The sequence below is a fragment of the Pan paniscus genome, chromosome X, assembly GCF_029289425.2.
Source record: "Pan paniscus chromosome X, NHGRI_mPanPan1-v2.0_pri, whole genome shotgun sequence".
Taxonomy (NCBI): Eukaryota; Metazoa; Chordata; class Mammalia; order Primates; family Hominidae; genus Pan; species Pan paniscus.
Window position 1 is genome coordinate 20,545,772 of NC_073272.2, and position 18,726 is coordinate 20,564,497.

General features: G+C 40.5%; 1 protein-coding gene across 7 annotated transcripts in view; it reads left to right on the forward strand.

Annotated features, from left to right (window-relative positions):
* PPEF1 (protein phosphatase with EF-hand domain 1) overlaps nucleotides 1–18,726 on the forward strand; it is a 153,575-nt gene that overhangs the window by 73,928 nt on the left and 60,921 nt on the right. For all 7 annotated transcript variants that reach the window (XM_055106115.2, XM_055106112.2, XM_055106111.2 and 4 more), the window contains 3 exons: nucleotides 610–770; nucleotides 8,410–8,524; nucleotides 12,315–12,361. In XM_055106115.2, the coding sequence (XP_054962090.1) occupies nucleotides 610–770; nucleotides 8,410–8,524; nucleotides 12,315–12,361 (323 nt within the window). The remainder of the gene's footprint in view (nucleotides 1–609; nucleotides 771–8,409; nucleotides 8,525–12,314; nucleotides 12,362–18,726) is intronic.

Sequence of the window (18,726 nt, forward strand, 5' to 3'; positions counted from 1 at the left end):
AGAGGTTCTTTGGGTATTTCTGCCTGTGGTTTGTCCTTTAACTTTATCTGCTTTGTTACCAAGAAAGAATGAAAATCATGTCAGAAAGTTTATTTTTATGTAAAGAGAAAAACAAATCCGTTACAGCTAAATAGAATCCTCTGAAGTGTTTAACAGGGGAAAAATTGAATGTTGCAGTTAAATTTTCTGTAGGTTCTGAATAGCAGCAGATGTTTGAACCAAATATAATGTATTGTTCTGTTTTCAGCCCTATTTGTAAAAGTCTGAGATGTAAGAGTGGGCAAAAAACTTAGAGCTAGAGCTTCGATCATCCAAATACCTTGATTGGCTAGTTTTCCCTGTGCTTCTCCCTCCCCTTCCCACTAGCCATGGACCCACTGCTGTGGTAAAACATCTGCCCAGGAAGGGATGGTGGTGACCCATGTGAATGTTCTGGTCTCAGGGTCCGTCATTCCTCGTGTTTATATGTGGGCTGTGTTGATATGCAGAACATTTAGCACAGTGCCTTACATGGGCTAGGTATTCAAGAAGATATTTATTAAATTTAAGTATTGAAATGTTGATTCCCACCCCCACCCCCACCCCCCCGTTCTGTCCTTCCTTTTCCAGAATTAAGAAATCAATCTCTTGAAAGCGAACAGGACATGAGGGATAGATGGGATTATGTGGACTCGATAGATGTCCCAGACTCCTATAATGGTCCTCGGCTACAATTTCCTCTCACTTGTACGGATATTGATTTACTTCTTGAGGCCTTTAAGGAACAACAGGTAAGTGGAAGCAGATGCTGCCTTGATTCTTGTACATAACAGATGCCCAATAACTGTTGAAAGAATGGATGAACATACCACCGCAGAAATGCATTTCTTTAGAAAACAGTTCACATTAAGTGAGAGCTACCCTCTGTTACTCATTTAATAGAAGTCTCCTCAGGTGCACAGCAAGCTCCTCTCTGTAGGCTAACAGCATTTCATTTGCCATTTTCTGAGATATCATTCACATACCATAAAATTCACCATTTTACAGTGTACGACTCAGTGATTTTTTCACGCATTCACAGGATTGTGCAACCATCACCAATATCTCATTCCAGAACATTTTCATCACTCCCAATAGAAAGGCCATTCCTATTATCATTGCCTCCTCCCCACCCGTGGCAACCACTGTTCTATTTTCTGTCTCTATGGATTTGCCTATTCTAGATATTTCATATAAATGAAATCATCAAATATATGGCCTTTTGTGTTTGGCTTCTTTCACTTAGTGTTTTAAAGGTTCGTTCATGTCATATCATATATCATTACTTGATTTCTTTTTATGGCTGATAATATTCCAGTGCTATCAGTGAATGGACATTCGGATCATTTCCACCTTTTGGCTATTATGAATAGTGCTGCTATGAATATTCATTCACAGATTTTCGTATAAACATGTGTTCTCAGTTCTCTTGGGCTTATACTTAAGAATATTTCACTGGGTCATATGGTAGCTCTATGCTGGATCATGTGGTAACTCTATATTTAAATTTTCCAGTAATTACTAAACTGCTTCCCACAGTAGTGGCACCATTTTGCATTTCTACCAGCAATGTATCTTCCCATGTAGGTTCCAATTTCTTCATGTTTTTGCCAACACTTGTTATTTTGTTTTTATTTTTATTTTTATTATAGCCATCCTAGTGTGTGTGACGTGGCATTTCATTGTGGTTTTGTTTTGCATTTCCCTAATGACTAATGATGTTGAACATCTTTTTATGTATTTATTGGCCATTTGTGTACCTTCTTTGCAGAAATCTGTGCAGATTCTTTGCCCACTTAAAATCAGGCTTTTAATTATTGAGTTATAAGAGTTCTTTCTGGATATAAATTCCGTATCAGATATATGATTTGCAAATATTTTCTCCCGTTCTGTAGGTTGTTTTTTCATTTTCTTGATAATGTACTTTGATGCATAAAAGCATTACATTTTGATAAAGTCCAGTTTATCCATGTTTTTTCTTGGTTGCTTGTGCTTTTGGTGTCATATCTAAGAATCCATTGTCAAATCTAAGGTCATGAAGACTTGCCTTTGTGTTTTCTTCTAAGAGTTTTATAGTTTTAGCCTTTACACTTATGTCTGTGAATGATTTTGAGTTAGTTTCTATATATGGTATGAAGTCAAAATTAATTTTTTGCATATGGATATGCAGTTGTCCCAGCACCATCTGTTGAAGAGACTGTTCTTTCCCCATTGAGTGGTCTTTGCACCCTTGTCAAAAATCAATAGGCCAGGCCAGGCACAGTGGCTCATGCTTGTAATCCCAACATTTTGGGAGGCCGAGGCGGGTGCCTCCTGACCTGAGGTCAGGAGTTCAAGAGTAGCCTGGCCAACATGATGAAACCCTGTCTCTACTAAAAATACAAAAATTAGCCAGGCATGGTGGCTCATGCCTGTAATCCCAGCTACTCAGGTGGCTGAGGCTGAAGAATTGCTTGAACCCGAAAGGTGGAGGTTGCAGTGAGCCGAGATCGTGCCACTGCACCCTAACCTGGGCGAGAAAGCGAGACTCCATCTCAAAAAAACAAACAAACAAAAATCTATAGGCCATAGATATCTGGGTTTGTTATTGGACTCTCAGTTCTATTCTATTGGTCTGTGTGTCTGTGCCAGTACCACACGGTCTTGATTGCTGTAGCTTTGTAGTAAGTTTTGAAATAGGGAAGTGTGAGTCCTTCAACTTTGTTCTTTTGCAGTGTTGAAGTTGTTCTTCATTATTGTTTTGGCTATTTGGGGTCCCTTGCAATGAATTTGAAGATCAAATTTTCCATTTCTGCAAAAAAGCCTATTGGGATTTTGATAGGGATTGCATTGAATTGCTATATCACTTTGGGTAATAATTGCCATCCTCACAATATAAGTCTTTCAACCCATGGTGTCTTTCCATTTATTTATGTCTTTAATTTCTTTCAGCAATGTTTTGTAGCTTTTAGTGGACAAGTCTTTCATCACCTTGGTTAAATTTATTCTTAAACAATTTATTCTTTTGGTTGATATTATAAAAGGAATTGTTTTCTTAATTCCTTTTTTGATTGCTCATTACTTGTGTGTTGATCTTATACTCTGCAGCTTTGATGAATATACTTGTTAGCTCTAGTAGTTTGTGTGTGTGTGTGTGTGTGTGTATGTGTGTGTGTGTAGTGTATTCTTTTGAATATTCTATATACCAGATCATGGTATCTGTGAATATAGTTTTATTTCCTTCTTTCTGATTTGGGTGCCCTTTGTTTCTTTTTCTTGCTCAATTGCTCTGGCTAGAACTTCCACCACAATATTAAATAGCAGTGTGAAAGTAGGCATGTTTATCTTGTTCCTCATCGTAGGGGGAAAGCTTTCAATCTTTCACTACTGAGTTTAATGTTAGTTGTAGGTTTTTCATAAAAGTCTTTTATCATGTTGAGGAAATTTCCTTCAATTCTTAGTTTTCTGAGTGGTTTTATCAGGAAAAGTTGTCGGATTTTGTCAAATGCTTTTTTTTTTTTTTTACATCAGTTGAGATGATTGTGCGTTTTTTACCCTTCGTTCTATTAATGTGGTGTGATATATTGAATAATTTTCTTATGTTGAACCAACTTTGTATTTCTGGGATAAATCCCTCTTGGCCATGGTATATAATCCCTTTAAAATGCTGTTGTATTTGGTTTGCTGGTATCATGTTGAGAATTTTTGCATCTATTTCATAAGGGATATTGGTCTGTAATTTTCTTTTCTTGTAGTGTCTTTGCCTGGCTTTGGTATCAGGGTAATACTGATCTCATAGAGTGAGTTAGGAATTGCTTCCTTTTATTCTGTTTTTTGGAAGAGTTTAAGAAGGATTGTGTTAATTCTAATTTAAATGTTTAGTAGAGTTCACCATTGAAGCCATTTGGCCTTGGACTTTTCTTTGTTAGGAGGTTTTTGATGACTGATCCAATCTCTTGTTCTAGATCTGTTCAGATTTTTTATTTCTTCTTGAGTCTGTTTTGGTAATTTGTGAGTTTCTAAGAATTTGTTCATCTCATCTAAGTTATCTAATTTGTTGGTGTACAATTGTTCATAGTATTCTCTCATAACCCTTTTTTATTTCTTTAAGGTTGATGGTAATGTCCCCACTTTAGTTTCTGATTTTAGTTATTTTCATTTTCTCTTTTTTTCTTGGTCAGTCTTGCTTAAAGGTTTGTTAATTTTGTTGATCTTTTCAAAGAACCAACTTTTGGTTTTGTTGATTCTCTCTATTGTTTTTCTATTGTTTATTTCATTTATCTCCACTCTAATTCGTATTTTCTTTGTCAAAATATTAAGTTAGTTTATTGATTTGAGATCCTTCTTTTTTAATGTGTGCATTTACAGCTACAAATTTCTCTCTGAACACTGCTTTTGCTGTATCCCATAAGTTTTGATATGTTGTGTTTTCATTTTTATTCTTCTCAAAGTATTTTCTAATTTCCTTTGTGATCTTTTTATTACCCATTGGTTTTTTAAGAGTATGTTGTGTAATTTCTACATATTTATGAATTTTCTAGTTTTGCTTTTGTTATTGATGTCTAGTTTCATTCCATTGTGGTCAAAGAAGATACTTTGCATGATTTCAGTCTTTTTAAATTTGATGAGGTTTATTCTGTGGCCTAACATCTGGTCTATCCTGGAGAATGTTCCATGTGTCCTTGAGAACAATGTATAGTCTGCTTTTGTTGGGGAGAGTGTTTAGTAGATATCTATTAGGTCTAGTTGTGTGTGGTCTCTGAAATCTCTGTTCCTTTAGCTTGTGTTAAGTTAGTGTTTTGACAGAGATTTCCTTGAACACCAGGAGCGACTAAAAAAAAAAAAAAAAGCAAGGGAAAAAAACCAACAACAAATATTTGCAGATTGGCTCTGTGTTGGAGCACTCCTTCAACTCCTTGGGCCATTTACAAATCTTAGTCGTTACTTCCCGCTTGTGCTGAACCATTGTTCAGTTTCCTTTTTCTTGATTCACTGTTTGGTTGTTATAAACTTTGAGTATTTTCCAGAGTTCTGACAAAGTTGATTCTGACAGGGTTTGTTTGTTTGTTTGTTTTTGCTTGATTTGTCAATGTTTTTGTGGCGGAATGGGACCTTAGAGTTGCCTACATCACCGTTTTCTCTGACATCACCCCAGTACCCTCATTCTCAGGTTAGGACCCTAAAGGGCATACCTAGGAGTAAGAGTGAACTGGAAGACTGGCTTTTCAATGATCAAAGAACAGCTTGGAATGAATCATGTAATTCCTGAGATTGAACTGAGATCATCTTAGATAGCTAATGCTCCTAACCACCTGCCAACAGCAAATTTAAGTCTTCTCTGGAAGACAATAGGCCTGAGATTGTTTGTTCAGTTTTTCTTTCTTCCTTTCTTTTTTAAAGGCAGGGTCACACTCTGTCACCCATGCTGGAGTGTGGTGGCACTATCATAGCTCACTGAAGCCTTGACCTCCTGGGCTCAAGCAATCCTCCCCCCTCAGCCTCTCAAGTAGCTGGGACTGTAGGCACATGCCATCATGCCCAGTTAATTTTTTATTAGCTTTTGGTAGAGACAAGTTTTCACTGTGTTGCCCAGGCCGGTCTCGAACTCCTGGCCTCAAGTGATCCTCCCACCTCGGCTTCCCAAAGTGCTGGGATTATAGGCATGAACCACTGCACCTGGCCTCAGTTTTTCATATGCAATTTCCAGAACTCAATACAAATATAACCAAGCACAGGAGGTTATAAGACACATGAAGAAAACTGAGGCAAACAACAAACAATGGAAACAGACCTGTAGGGTATTTGGTTAGTGGCATTATCAGACTCTGAGTTTAAAATAAATATGCTTAATATAAGTTCAAGGAGATAAATCAATCCAAGGAGCCATAATAGAGAAGATTGATAATTCTGACTTTATAAAAATGAAAAGACTGTTATTAAGGGAAGAATAAAATGTTCAACACAGTGTACAGAGTAAAAAAAAAAGGATCATGTATATTTTGATTTTTTTAATTGAGAAAAAATTCATCTAATATAAAAGTGATCATTTAAATCATTTTAAAGTGTATGAGGCCGGGTGCAGTGGCTCACGCCTGTAATCCCAGCACTTTGGGAGGCCGAGGCAGGCAAATCACTTGAGGTCAGGCGTTCAAGACCAGCCTGGTCAACATGGTGAAACCCCGTCTCTACTAAAAATACAAAAATCAGCTGGGCATGGTGGCATGTGCCTGTAGTCCCCGCTACTCGGGAGGCTGAGACACAATAATCACTTGAACCCAGGAGGCAGAGGTTACAGTGAGCCGAGATCGTGCCACTGTACTCCAGCCTCGGCGACAGAGTGAGACTCCATCCCCCCCACCCCCCAAAAAAAGAGTGTATGGTTCAACAGTTTTTAGTATATTAAAAATGTTGTGCAACCATCACCACTATGTAATTCCAGAACATTTTCATCACCCCCAAACAAAACCCTTTACCCGTTAGCAGTCACTCCCATTTGCTCCCTCCCCCAGCCCCTGGCAGTACTAATTTACCTTCTTTCTCTATGGATTTGTCTAATATGAACACTTCCTGTAAGTGGAATCGTGCAATATATGTGGCCTTTTGTGCCTGGCGTCTGTTGCTTGGCATGTTTCCAGAGTCCATCCGTGGTAGCATGGATCAGTACTTACTTCCTATTTTTAGCTGAGTAATGTTACTTTGTATGGATATAGCACATTGTATTTAAGGGATTATATGTTTATACATGCATTTTCATATTCATCTGTGGTTATATTGATTTTTGTATGCTTGCAAACACATAGAATATTTCTGGGAAAGATACGATACTTTTAACAGTGGCTGTTTCTAGGGGTAGGGATTAGGGGAATAAGATCTAGGGGAGATGGAAAATGACTTTTCCTTATTTTACCCATTTCTACTATTTAAAGTTTTATTTCAACTAAAAAAATGACATGTTTCTCCATTTTAATACTACTTTTTTTTTTGAGATAGAGTCTCGCTCTGTTGCCCGGGCTGGAGTGCAATGGCGCAATCTTGGCTCACTGCAACCTCCGCCTCCCGGGTTCAAGTGATTCTCCTGCCTCAGCCTCCTGAGTAGCTGGGACTACAGGCGCGCCCCACCATGCCTGGCTAATTTTTGTATTTTTAATAGAGATGGGGTTTCACCATGTTAGCCAGGCTGGTCTCGAACTTCTGACCTCAAGTGATCTGCCCGCCTCGGCCTTCCAAAGTGCTAGGATTACAGGTGTGAGCCACTGTGCCCGGCCCTAAAACTACTTTTTTAAAAAGAAATATTCTTTAAAGGTAGTATTTTCCTCCAACTTAAAAGAATGTGACCATTTTATTCAAGTGGTTATTTAACCTGAATATATTTATAAATGGAGAAACTGCCATCTGAGTTAATCATCTTGAGCATTTAATATTGCAGTTGTAAATATAATTCTAATGCTATGGAAAGATAGCCTTATAGGCAAGGACTAGTATGACCAAAATGATTTTAGTCAATCCAAAGACCCAGAGAAATTATTTTCATAATAATTTTCTGTTGTTGCAATATATTCTCAGTGAATATTTGTTAATTTAGCTTTTATAAAAAAGAAAACTTCCCCTTTAGACAACAGTTACTCTGATAAGTACTACCAATGGACCAGAAAAACTACAATGATAAGCTAAGGTAACACTGAAGCCAGTGTTGGGAATCAATAGATTACATGTGGCTGGGGGTGGTGTCTCACACCTATAATCCCAACACTTTGGGAGGCTGAGGCAGGAGGATCATTTGAGACCAGGAGTTCGAGACCAGCCTGGGCAACATAGTGAGACCCTATCTCTTCCCCACCACAAAAAAGGAAAGAGCTTGAAAATCCAGTGTGAATTTTTCACTTACAGCACATTTCAATTCAGATTAGCTCCATTTCACATGCTCAGTAGCTCCATGTGGCTAGTGGCTGCCATATTGGACAGCATAGGTCCAATATGGCAATAGGTCTAAATAGTTTTGACCTATTAAAATATGTTAAATTTGTGTGGTAGTCACATCTCTGCTGTATTATATTTTGGAGTATGTATTTATAATTTTTTTTCATTCTCCCTCTCCTTTTTCTTTTTCTCTTTTATTATTACAATTGGCTTTTTGTCTGCACGTTTCCCTAGGGCAAGGGTGTGCCTCCCTTCACTTCTCTTGGGCTCTAAGGACCTGGGATGATGATTCATTTTCTCAGTTACACACGTCGACTGAGGGCTTATTATATGCCAGACACCGGGCTAGAATGATCTATTTCAGAATAATTGAAAGGTTATCCTGAAATACAGCGACCTGAAACGTGCGTGCATGCTCCACCTTTACAGTTTTCTATACAGTCATGTCTTTCTTCCTTGTTCATTACATCTATTTCCTCTGCTTTCCCCTCACAGATACTTCATGCCCATTATGTCTTAGAGGTGCTGTTTGAAACCAAGAAAGTCCTGAAGCAAATGCCGAATTTCACTCACATACAAACTTCTCCCTCCAAAGAGGTAACAATCTGTGGTAAGTTTCAGAGCAGAGTTGTCAAATTAATATTTAGGAGCCTCTTGGTCCTACATCGTTTGCCTAACTTGAAAACTGTGTAAATTGGACTGTGTTAAGGGAAAAATGTTAATATAGAATTATCTATCATGATAATACTGTTCCCCATCTTGTCTTTGTTTTGCATACCAGCTGGCAGGAATTAATTATGTGAGAAATTAAAGAGCTCATAGCTTTTTATAAAGGCAGACAGCATTTTAATATGGAAAAACCACCCATGGGTGGAATAAGCATTCTTTGCCCTCCGTCTAGCTCTCATTATCTTTGTTCCACGGTGCTTTTTCTAGGTGGGCCTCTGCATGCCACTTATGCTGGGAAGAGAAAAGCCCGTGGCGGGGTGAAGATTAAATTCTTCTCTGCCCTTGGCTGCTGTTTTAGATTTTTCCAACTGGTCTGTGCAGCTTTTAGAAGAGTGGGACTGTCCCAGAAATCTGTTTCTTGTTCTTTTAAATAACAAGATTTGAGATTTTGCTATCATATAGGCCAGCCTGGCAGGATATTGCTTCAAGAAACAGTACACATTGAAATTCCTCACAGTTGGTGCTCAGCATGCTTGCAACCGTTTGAGAGTGGGGTGCGTGGAAGGAACAGCAATTCCCTTAACTTCTAATTAAGCCTTTAGGTTACAAAACAGTGATTGTTATTTTCCAAATCAGTTTTTAGCCTGCATTTCTCTTATTCTGGCAGGTAGAAGTGAATTTGACAATCTAATTAAACTATTTGCATTTCTAGTGTCTGATAGTGGTGGCAGGGACTTGATGTAGCAGTGCCTACCTCATGACATGCCCTGACTCAGGTTTTTGAAGAGTCTCTAATGGTTCATTTCCAGCCTCCTCAGGCATCAGGTCTCTGACTAGCAGATGATTCATCTCAGCAGTGGGGGTCTTTTATTCAAGGCCTCACCTGGCCTTTTCATGGAAAATAGAGACTTCGGGTCATGAGGCTCAGAAAGCCATGCCACCCTGTGAAGCCTGTGAGGCCAGGGCTAGGTGTGCTCTTAGGATATATAGAATAGCCCAAACTGAGAATGGGATCCGCTCCCCTGTGTTTCACTGGGAGCCACTACAGACTCATCCTTGCTAAAAGGATCTGGAAGAAGACACACACGTTAATTACAGGGCAGGGCAGTCCTAGAATCCCACAGTGTGAGAACTGAAGGGTTCTCTAGTCTATTCCTTGCTCTTATGGGTGAAATTGAAGCTCAGAGAGAAAAGTGGCAGGATCAGAATTAAAATCAGGTCTTCTGTATCCCAGGTTAGAGGCAGCCCCACATCTGCCATCCTGACTCACATTATGTACCTGGTGGTTCATTTTCCATCATGAGACAAAGATTAGGGCATGACTTAACTGGACATCTCCATTGGTTAAAGATTTCCACATCCTGGCACTTATTTCTAGACTTTTTCACATAGCACCATTGGTAGGGGGAAAAGACAAGGCCAGTGGGTTTTCTTAACATGGGAATATTATTATTTTCTATTTTTAACAGCTCATTGAACTTCAAAAATTTCATGATTATTTATAATAAAATTTAAAACTGGGGCCATAACTTCAAAACCATCTTCCGTTTAAGACGGTGTTAGGAAAGGGGGAGAGATTGTGATGAAAATTTGCTATTATTTTAATTGTGAGATGCATTTTTTTACATGTACATCTAAATATGCCCCGTAGTTTTCAGCATGCATGAAATATAAGAGGATTTTTAGTCTACAGTTATATTATAAATGTTAACCAATTCTGCACTCATGTTTTTGTTGGCAGTGGAAATATCTTTCTGTCCTTCTTCCCATGGTACGAGTTTTTCTTTTGCTGTCCAACTAGAAGTTAAAAATATTAAACTAAGTAAAGAGTCCTCCCATCTTTATGTCCTTAGATTTAGAGTGAGACCATATGAAAGCAATGAGATTTAAGCACACAATGATACTAATATGCTAATAATATTATAGTAGTATTTTATAAATAAGTGCTGGTGATATAGAATTTCTATTTTATTATTTCCAGTATATTTGGAGTCTTCTATTGCATATATTTGGTTAATCTTGGTTGTGGGATTTTAAGCAAACTGAGGGAAAAGTATTTGTAAATTAAATTCTATAGTAATTAAGTTGGATACAAAGAATAAAAATTTATGAGCAGAACTTATGAAAGATATTTTACCTAGAAATAGTTATCCAAATAGGGCTTTTGGATATTCACATAGTCACTCATTATTATTGCTATTTTTTGAGACAGAGTCTCGCTCTCTCGCCCAGGCTGGAGTGCAGTGGAGTGATCTCAGCTCACTGCAACCTCTGCCTCCCGGGGCTCCAGCGATTCTCCTGCCTCAGCCTCCTGAGTAGCTGGGATTACAGGTGCACGCCACCACACCTGGCTAATTTTTGTATTTTTAGTAGAGACAGTGTCTTACCATGTTGGCCAGGCTGGCCTTGAACTCCTGGCCTCAAGTGATCCACCTGCCTCGGCCTCCCAAAGTGCTGAGATTACAGGCATGAGCCACCGTGCCTGGCCTTATTTTTTAATTAATGGCTTCAGATACTCATGATCTCCCCTAGTTGGCTTTCATTTTTTTTCTATGTCTCATCAAAGAATGTCAACTACCTACTCACAAAGTTTAAATTTCAGATACTGCTACTGGAGTATATTAAAAACACGGCTTTAAAAAGCTATATACTTAGCCAAGAAATGTATTTATTGAGTGCCTCTTATCCACTGGGTCCTATGGTAGGCACTTGGGGATTCAATGCTGACTACAATAGATACTGTTGCTGCTCTCCTAGGGATTACAGTGTGGGTGTACAGAATAATCGCTAAGAGCCTGAGGGGTTTTTTGTTTTTCGTTTTATTTTTGAGACAGGGTCTCACTTTGTCACCCAGGCTGGAGTGTGGTGGCATGATCACAGCTCACTGCAGCCTCGACTTCCCAGGGTCAAGCAATCTTCCCACCTCAGTCAGCCTCCTGAGTAGCTAGGATCACAGGTGCGCACCACCAAACCTGGCAATTTTTTTTTTTTTTTTTTTTTTTGAGATGGAGTCTTGCTCTGTCGCCCAGGCTGGAGTGCAGTGGTGCAATCTCAGCTCACTGCAACCTCCACCTCCCGGGTTCAAGTGATTCTTATGCTTCAGCCCCCACAAGTAGCTGGGATTACAGGCGTGTGCCACCATGCACAGCCAATTTTTGTATTTTTAGTAGAGACGGGGTTTCGCCATGTTGACCAGGCTGGTCTTGAACTCCTAGGCCCAAATGATCCATCTGCCTTGGCCTCCCAAAGTGCTGGGGTAACAGGTGTGAGCCATCACGCCCAGCCAAGCTTGAGTTTTGAAGTGAGTTAAAGTTGGGTTTGAATTCTTGCTCTGATACTTGATGGCTGGGTATCTTTGCATAACTTACTTAACTACTGTGAGCCTCATTTGTAAGATGAGAATGATGAAGATAAAACCCATCTCATAGAGTGATTGTAAGGACTGAACTAGATAATTCATGTAAAACCCTTAGCACAGTGCTTGGCCCAGAGTGATCAAAGCCCTGTGCAAATGACTGGACTGAAAAGGTAATTGAAGCACTAGATGCTGTCCCCACTATAGGAGAGGAAGAGAAGAGTGCTGTGGAGACAAATTGCCTGTCAAATTAACATCGTCATAGGATAACCCAATGTTCTGAGAACACTTGGAGTGGATCAGCAGTATTTCACTTTTAAAAATGGGCATTGCATCTCGTTCTCTACTGAATACTGATTTTTCATTTGCACTGCAGGTGATTTACATGGGAAACTGGATGATCTTTTTTTGATCTTCTACAAGGTAAATGATGATTTTGCTAAATATTAGCATTTTTCTTGGGGGAGGGCAGTCTTAGGGCAGATAACAGTATTAGTTTTACTAGAGATATGTACAAATACAGATATAATGTTACTGTTTTTAACCAGGAGGCTCAAAGATTTGTAGAGCCATATCTTTTTTTTTTTTTAACACACATCTCATAAATTTTTAAAAAATTGTACTTTGGGTCTTCATTCTACATTATTGTTGTCTATGTATCCATTAGGGTTTGTACCGGATTGTATTTATTGTCTTTATCGCATCATAAATGTCTAGATGGTACAGGATGGGGAGGGATGCAGTCTGTTTTATTTTAATTTTGTTCAGGGATGAGCATGTCACATACCAGTCTTCTCTTCCAGTGCACACTAATTATGCATGAGTGGAGTTGCTTATGATAAGGAATAAGTTCCAGCATGCTCTCTTTTCTCCCCTGATTCGCCATCCATGGGCTCAGTTGTTCTTCCAATGCTGTGCCTCCTCTTCATTTATTGCATTTGGCCTGTGAGAGCCAGCACAGAGGGCACAAAACTGCTTGGCCAGCATGGATTTTCTCTGCATCTCTTTGATTGGATTTTTTTCTGTCTCTGGGCCAAGAGTTACAGCCTGAATGTTTGCTTCAGGGATGGCTGACTGCATATGGAAAACTGATCTTGAGATCCCTGCCTTCACAGTGGTTACCCCTTTACACTGGTCTTCTGAATGTCTCTTTTTGATTAATGCATTTATTGTTCATCTACCCCTGTGATCCCCACAACTAGCATGTCAAATAATTGGGCATAGCATAGGTATCTCAGATGGGTGGAAAGAAAATATATTCTGATTATTATTGTTACCAGAAAGGGGTCCCGATCCAGACCCCAAGAAAGGATTCTTGGATCTCGCACAAGAAAGAATTCAGGGTGAGTCCATAGACTAAAGTGAAAGCAAGTTTATTAAGAAAGTAAAAGAATAAAAGAATGGCTACTCCATAGACAGCATCCGCAAGGGCTGCTGGTTGCCCATTTTTATGGTTATTTCTTGATAATATGCTAAACAAGGGGTGGATTATTCATGCCTCCCCTTTTTAGACCATATAGGGTAACTTCCTGAGGTTGCCATGGCATTTGTAAACTGTCATGGTGCTGGTAGGAGTATAGCCGTGAGAATGACCAGAGGTCACTCTTGTTGCCATCTCGGTTTTGGTGGGTTTTAGCTGGCTTCTTTACTGCAACTGTTTTATTAGGTTGGTGCAAAAGTAATTGCGGTTTCTGCATGCTCTGGTTCAAACACCTCTAACATTATTGTTCCTGGACCAAACTGAGGGTTGGGCTGCTATTTCTCATGGCCCAATAACGAGATACAGATGAACTGGGAAGGAAGAGAGTTTTTATTTCTGTAAGTGGCTCCAGGGAGAAGGCCTGGAAATTATCACCAGACCAACGCAAAATTAGAAAGTTTTCCAGAGCTTATATACCTTCTAAGCTATATGTGTACGTGTTAAGTGTGCACTCATCTAAAGACATAAGTGATTAACTTCTTTTAATCTATAACTAAGGTCTGAGTCCTGAAGACCTTCCTCTGGAGCCTCAGTAAATTTACTTTATCTAAATCGGTCCAGGTGCTGGGATGATTACCCTTATCTTGTCTCCAGCTAAATCATGGAGGTTTGGGGAGTTCCTTTAGACCCCCAATAAACTTGTTTGTGGAGACCTGTGGAGTTTCTTCAGACCCCCAGTAAAACTTGTTTAATTCTAAATAGGTCCTGTTAAGAATTCCTTCGTTATCTTGCCATGCTTTAAGGCACAGGAAAGGCCTAGACAAAACTCTTGGTGGGCTTTTGTTACATTCCAGCCTTTGTATAGGGCACTGGCTCTTTGAGCTTTTAATATTTAACTGAACCACTCAGTCAGTACTGAGACAGTTGTTATGGAGGCCTGCGTTAGTGAGACCTGGCCTGCCACATTTTGATGACCAATCAGTTCCACTCTTTGAGGCTGTGAGAGCTTGAGTGAGCCATACAACCTCCATGAACTGCAATTTTTTTTTCAGCTGCAATATTATCTTGAGCTTCCACCCCATAAGAGGTTGTATTCTGGATAAAATAAGTATCCAAAAGCATTTTTAAAATAATAAATTATAATAGAAATACAAGGTTTTCACTTCATGCATTAGATTAGCAGCTTGGAAGGGAAGAGGACAGGCCAAACCAGGAGTGGGTGGAGCCAGCACCTAGGAAGAGGTTCCATTGAGACTTCAGCAGGCCCAAGCCAGGACGTAGAGTGTGACTGTCAGAGAGTGTCAGGAAGTGTCCCAAGTAGCAGGTTGGTGTAGGAAGTCCAGGCGAAGGTTTGCTGGCAGGGAGCCGAGGGGGCTGGTGAAAGAGCAATTCTGGACATCAGCCACAGAATCTAAGCTGGGTAGGGAAGGAAGAGAAGCCAGGATGGGCCAGTCAACTGGGAGAAGTAGGAGGGTAGTAGGACTGGAATGCTGACCGACTGTGTCAGGGAGCAGGCTGATTGCAGTGAGGGCCTTAGGAGGTAGGATGGTGGGAAGTGCAGGGGGAGCAGTCCCAGGGTAAGGGATGCCCTGGGGTGGAGCCTAGAACATGGGCAGCCCAAGCCATCAAAAGAGAATATTGGCGATGAGGTGGGCAAGGACCTGGAAAGCAGGTGTGTTCAACAGTGGGGGGCACCACGTGGACCCAGATGAGGAGCAGGGGCGGGAAGTTTAGTCAGAGGTCATGGGCCTGAAAGGAGGGTGGTGGGGTGTTTCTCTGTGAGCAGCCCTGGGGGCAAGCAGAGCCTCCCCTGCTCCTGGGCCTGAGGTGGGTGTCCTGGGGATGGGTGGGTCCTTTCCTTCAGAAGGGCTGCAGGAGTCAGGAGCGCTGCTGTGCTCTGGAGGAAGCCCAGGCCTATGGAGGAGAGAAGCCTTTCTGAATAAGTTGAAGGTGGAAGGGGCTTCATTGACCATGAAATGGAGATTCTACTGGCCCCACTGGAGTGCCGTGGGAAAGGTGGAAGGATGGACAGGGGATGGGATTTATTTAACTTGGGACGTAGCTCCACACCAAATGTTCAGAAGTGCGGTCCGGCTATTGTTGACAATTACAATGTGAGGAAGGAGGAGGGGGCAGGGCATGTGGAGAACAACAACAAACCTGGTCATTCTTTATCTAGAGTCTTGGGAAATATATAAAAGGGAAAATAGTTGAGTAAATTAAATCGGGAACGTAGTCACTAAATTCCAAGGCATTTAGAAAAGAAAATTTCTTTATTTCGTATGAAAGTGTGATAAGGGATAGGACTCTGGAGTAGACAGATGAGAAAAGAGAATTCTAACATATTTCTTTAATTCTGTCTGCAAAACTATATGGAACATATAAAACTGGAAGGTGCTAATGTAAAGATTGAACAGGAGGAGGTGGGTGGTAAGAAGTACTATAAAAGGAACTAAAGGTGAAAATATAGCATTCAAATGCAAGCAAGATATATTTGGAGAGCTAACCAATGACAGTGCTAAGGAAATGGAGATTGCTAGCCCAGTGATGAAAGACTAGGGCACTATTATATTTAGGATGGATTTGGGTAGAGAGGTGAGAGGGATGTCTGGAAAACAGAAGTGTGCAAGAGCCATGGATTAGAATTCTGGCAGGCGTGAGTGAGAAGAAGGTAAAATGCATCTTGGACATGGAATGAACCACATACACCAGAATCTCAAAACTGCCTGGTTTAAGTGGGGAAACCGAGGGAAGAGCCATTGATGACAGCAAGTTTCCACTTTAAGAAACTGAAAAGAGATCTAGTGTACAACACGAGGACTATAGGTAATAAAATTGTACCATATATGGGATTCATGCCAAATGAGTAGATTTTAGCTGCTATTGCCACAAAAAAAAAACAAAAATTGGGTAACTATGTCACATGATGGATACTTTAATTTGCTTCACTATAGTAACCTTTTTACTATATGTATGTATTCTGTAACATCATGATATATTATACCTTGAATGTACATGGTAAAATTTATTTTTTAAAAAAGAAGAAAATAGCAACAATGATAAAGCAATGGGGAAAATAGCTGATCAACAATATCATTAGTATTTTCAACAGCGGTACAGCAGAAAACCCGGAAACTATATTATTATTTTAAAGGAATTTATAATAAGTGAATAAATACATTACTTTCATTTATCTAGAAAAAGGAAAAAGGCCGGGCACAGTGGCTCATGCCTGCAATCCTAGCACTTCAGGAGGCTGAGGTGGACGGATCACTTGAGGTCAGGAGTTCGAGACCAGCCTGGTCAACATGATGAAACCCCTGTCTCTAATAAAAATACAAAAATTAGCCAGATGTGGTGGTGCGTGCCTGTAATCCCAGCTACTCAGGAGGCCGAGGCAGGAGAATCGCTTGAACCCGGGAGGTGGAGGTTGCAATAAGCCAAGATCGCACCATTGCACTTCAGCCTGGGGGACAAGAGCAAAACTCTGTCTCAAAAAAAAAAAAAAAAAAAAAAGAAGAAAGAAAAAAAGAAACTGGAAAGGTAGTGTACTTAATGGTGTCTCAGACGGGAGAATGACACGTAGAGCTTGGGGGTGATGGTGCTTGGTCGCTTAGCTTATAGCAAAAGAGTGTCCTAACTTAAAAGCAGGGAAATGAAAGGCTGGGACACAGAGATATCTGAGGAAGCCCCGGCCATCTGATGATCTCTGATTTACCAAAGTCAGGATTTTGCCCTTTTCTGTCTTATTTATTTTTGTCTGCAGTTTAACTGGAGAATGATGATAGTTTGCATGAATGTACTGCGGCCTAAAAGCATGAAGACAAGCTGTTCTGGAAACAGTGTTTCTGTATAAGTATAAATGACAGTGATACCCCACCTATCCCAATGTCAAACTTCAGCCTACTTTACTTACCTTCACTTACCACTCATATGTCCCAAACCCAGAATTAAGTAAAAAGGGTCTCTGAACGCTTGAAATCGTTGACACAAATCCAATGAACCCTACTCACAGGACAGGCCTTAGGCCTCTTACTCAAAGACCCATGAAGCAGTATCAATAAAACCTTCTCTCACACAAGGTTCACATGAGTTTGCCTGTCTGGCTATCCACCCCACAGCAGATTAGGGAGGGTAGGTGAAGACGGAAAAGTCAGACATAATGACAGCAATGAAAATTAAAACATTCTGGCCCGGCATGTTGGCTCACGCCTGTAATCCCAGCACTTTGAGAGGCTGAGGCGGGTGGATCACCTGAGGTCAAGAGTTCGAGACCAGCCCAACCAACATGGTGGAACCCCATTCTCTACTAAATACAAAAAAAATTAGCTTTGCATGGTGGTGCATGCCTGTAATCCCAGCTACCTGGGAGGCTGAGGCAGGAGAGTTACTTGAACCCGAGAGGCAGAGGTTGCAGTGAGCCAAGATTGCGCCATTGCACTGCAGCCTGGGCAACAAGAGCAAAACTCTGTCTCAGAAAAAAAAGAAAAGAAAATTAAAAGACAGAACTATAAAAATGAGATAAAAACTGAAATACTAATACTCAGCGATCTGGAGCTGTGGAGTGTAGGGAAGAGAGTTCTTGCCTTGTCAGAAGTGCCTGAGGGGATGTTTAGACTGATGAGCCTGCAAGGTCAAGAGAGTTTCAAGTTATAAGGTGTATACTCTTAAGAAGTAAAAGGGACCAGGCGCGTGGCTCATGCCTCTAATCCCAGCACTTTGGGAGGCCGAGGCAGGTGGATCATGAGGTCAGGAGTTCAAGAGCAGCCTGGCCTATATGGTGAAACCCTGTCCCTACTAAAAATACAAAAATTAGCTGGGCGTGGTTGCACGCACCCGTAGTCCCAGCTACTCAGGAGGCTGAGGCAGAAGAATGGCTTGAACCCGGGAGGCGGAGGTTGCAGTGAGCCGAGATCGTGCCACTGCACTCCAGCCTGGGCAACAGAGCGAGATTCCATCTGAAAAAAATAAGAAGAAGTAAAGGGAGCAAATGGCACATTTTAAAAACTTCCAACCAAAATGGTTAAAGTAATTTTTAAAGGCATTTTAGCTTTCAAAGGAATAAGCTTCAGTGATCTGGAAAATCCATTTAAGCAATGCTTATAGTATGAATGAGGATATTGGGTCTTAGGCATAGGAGGATGAGAGAGCATGAAGAAAGAGAAAGCTTAGTTAGGAGAAGAGCACTGGGCCATAAAAATAGATAAGGAAGAAAGGAAGAAGCACATCTCAAAGGAAGAGAGTGGTGAGGGGGTTGGGGGGTGATGGATTTCTCTTGGTAGCATCACACACGAAGGTTGCCTGCTCAGATTACAGGAGGTGCATAACTATGACCTAAGCAATCACTTGATTGCTTCGGGAAATGGTA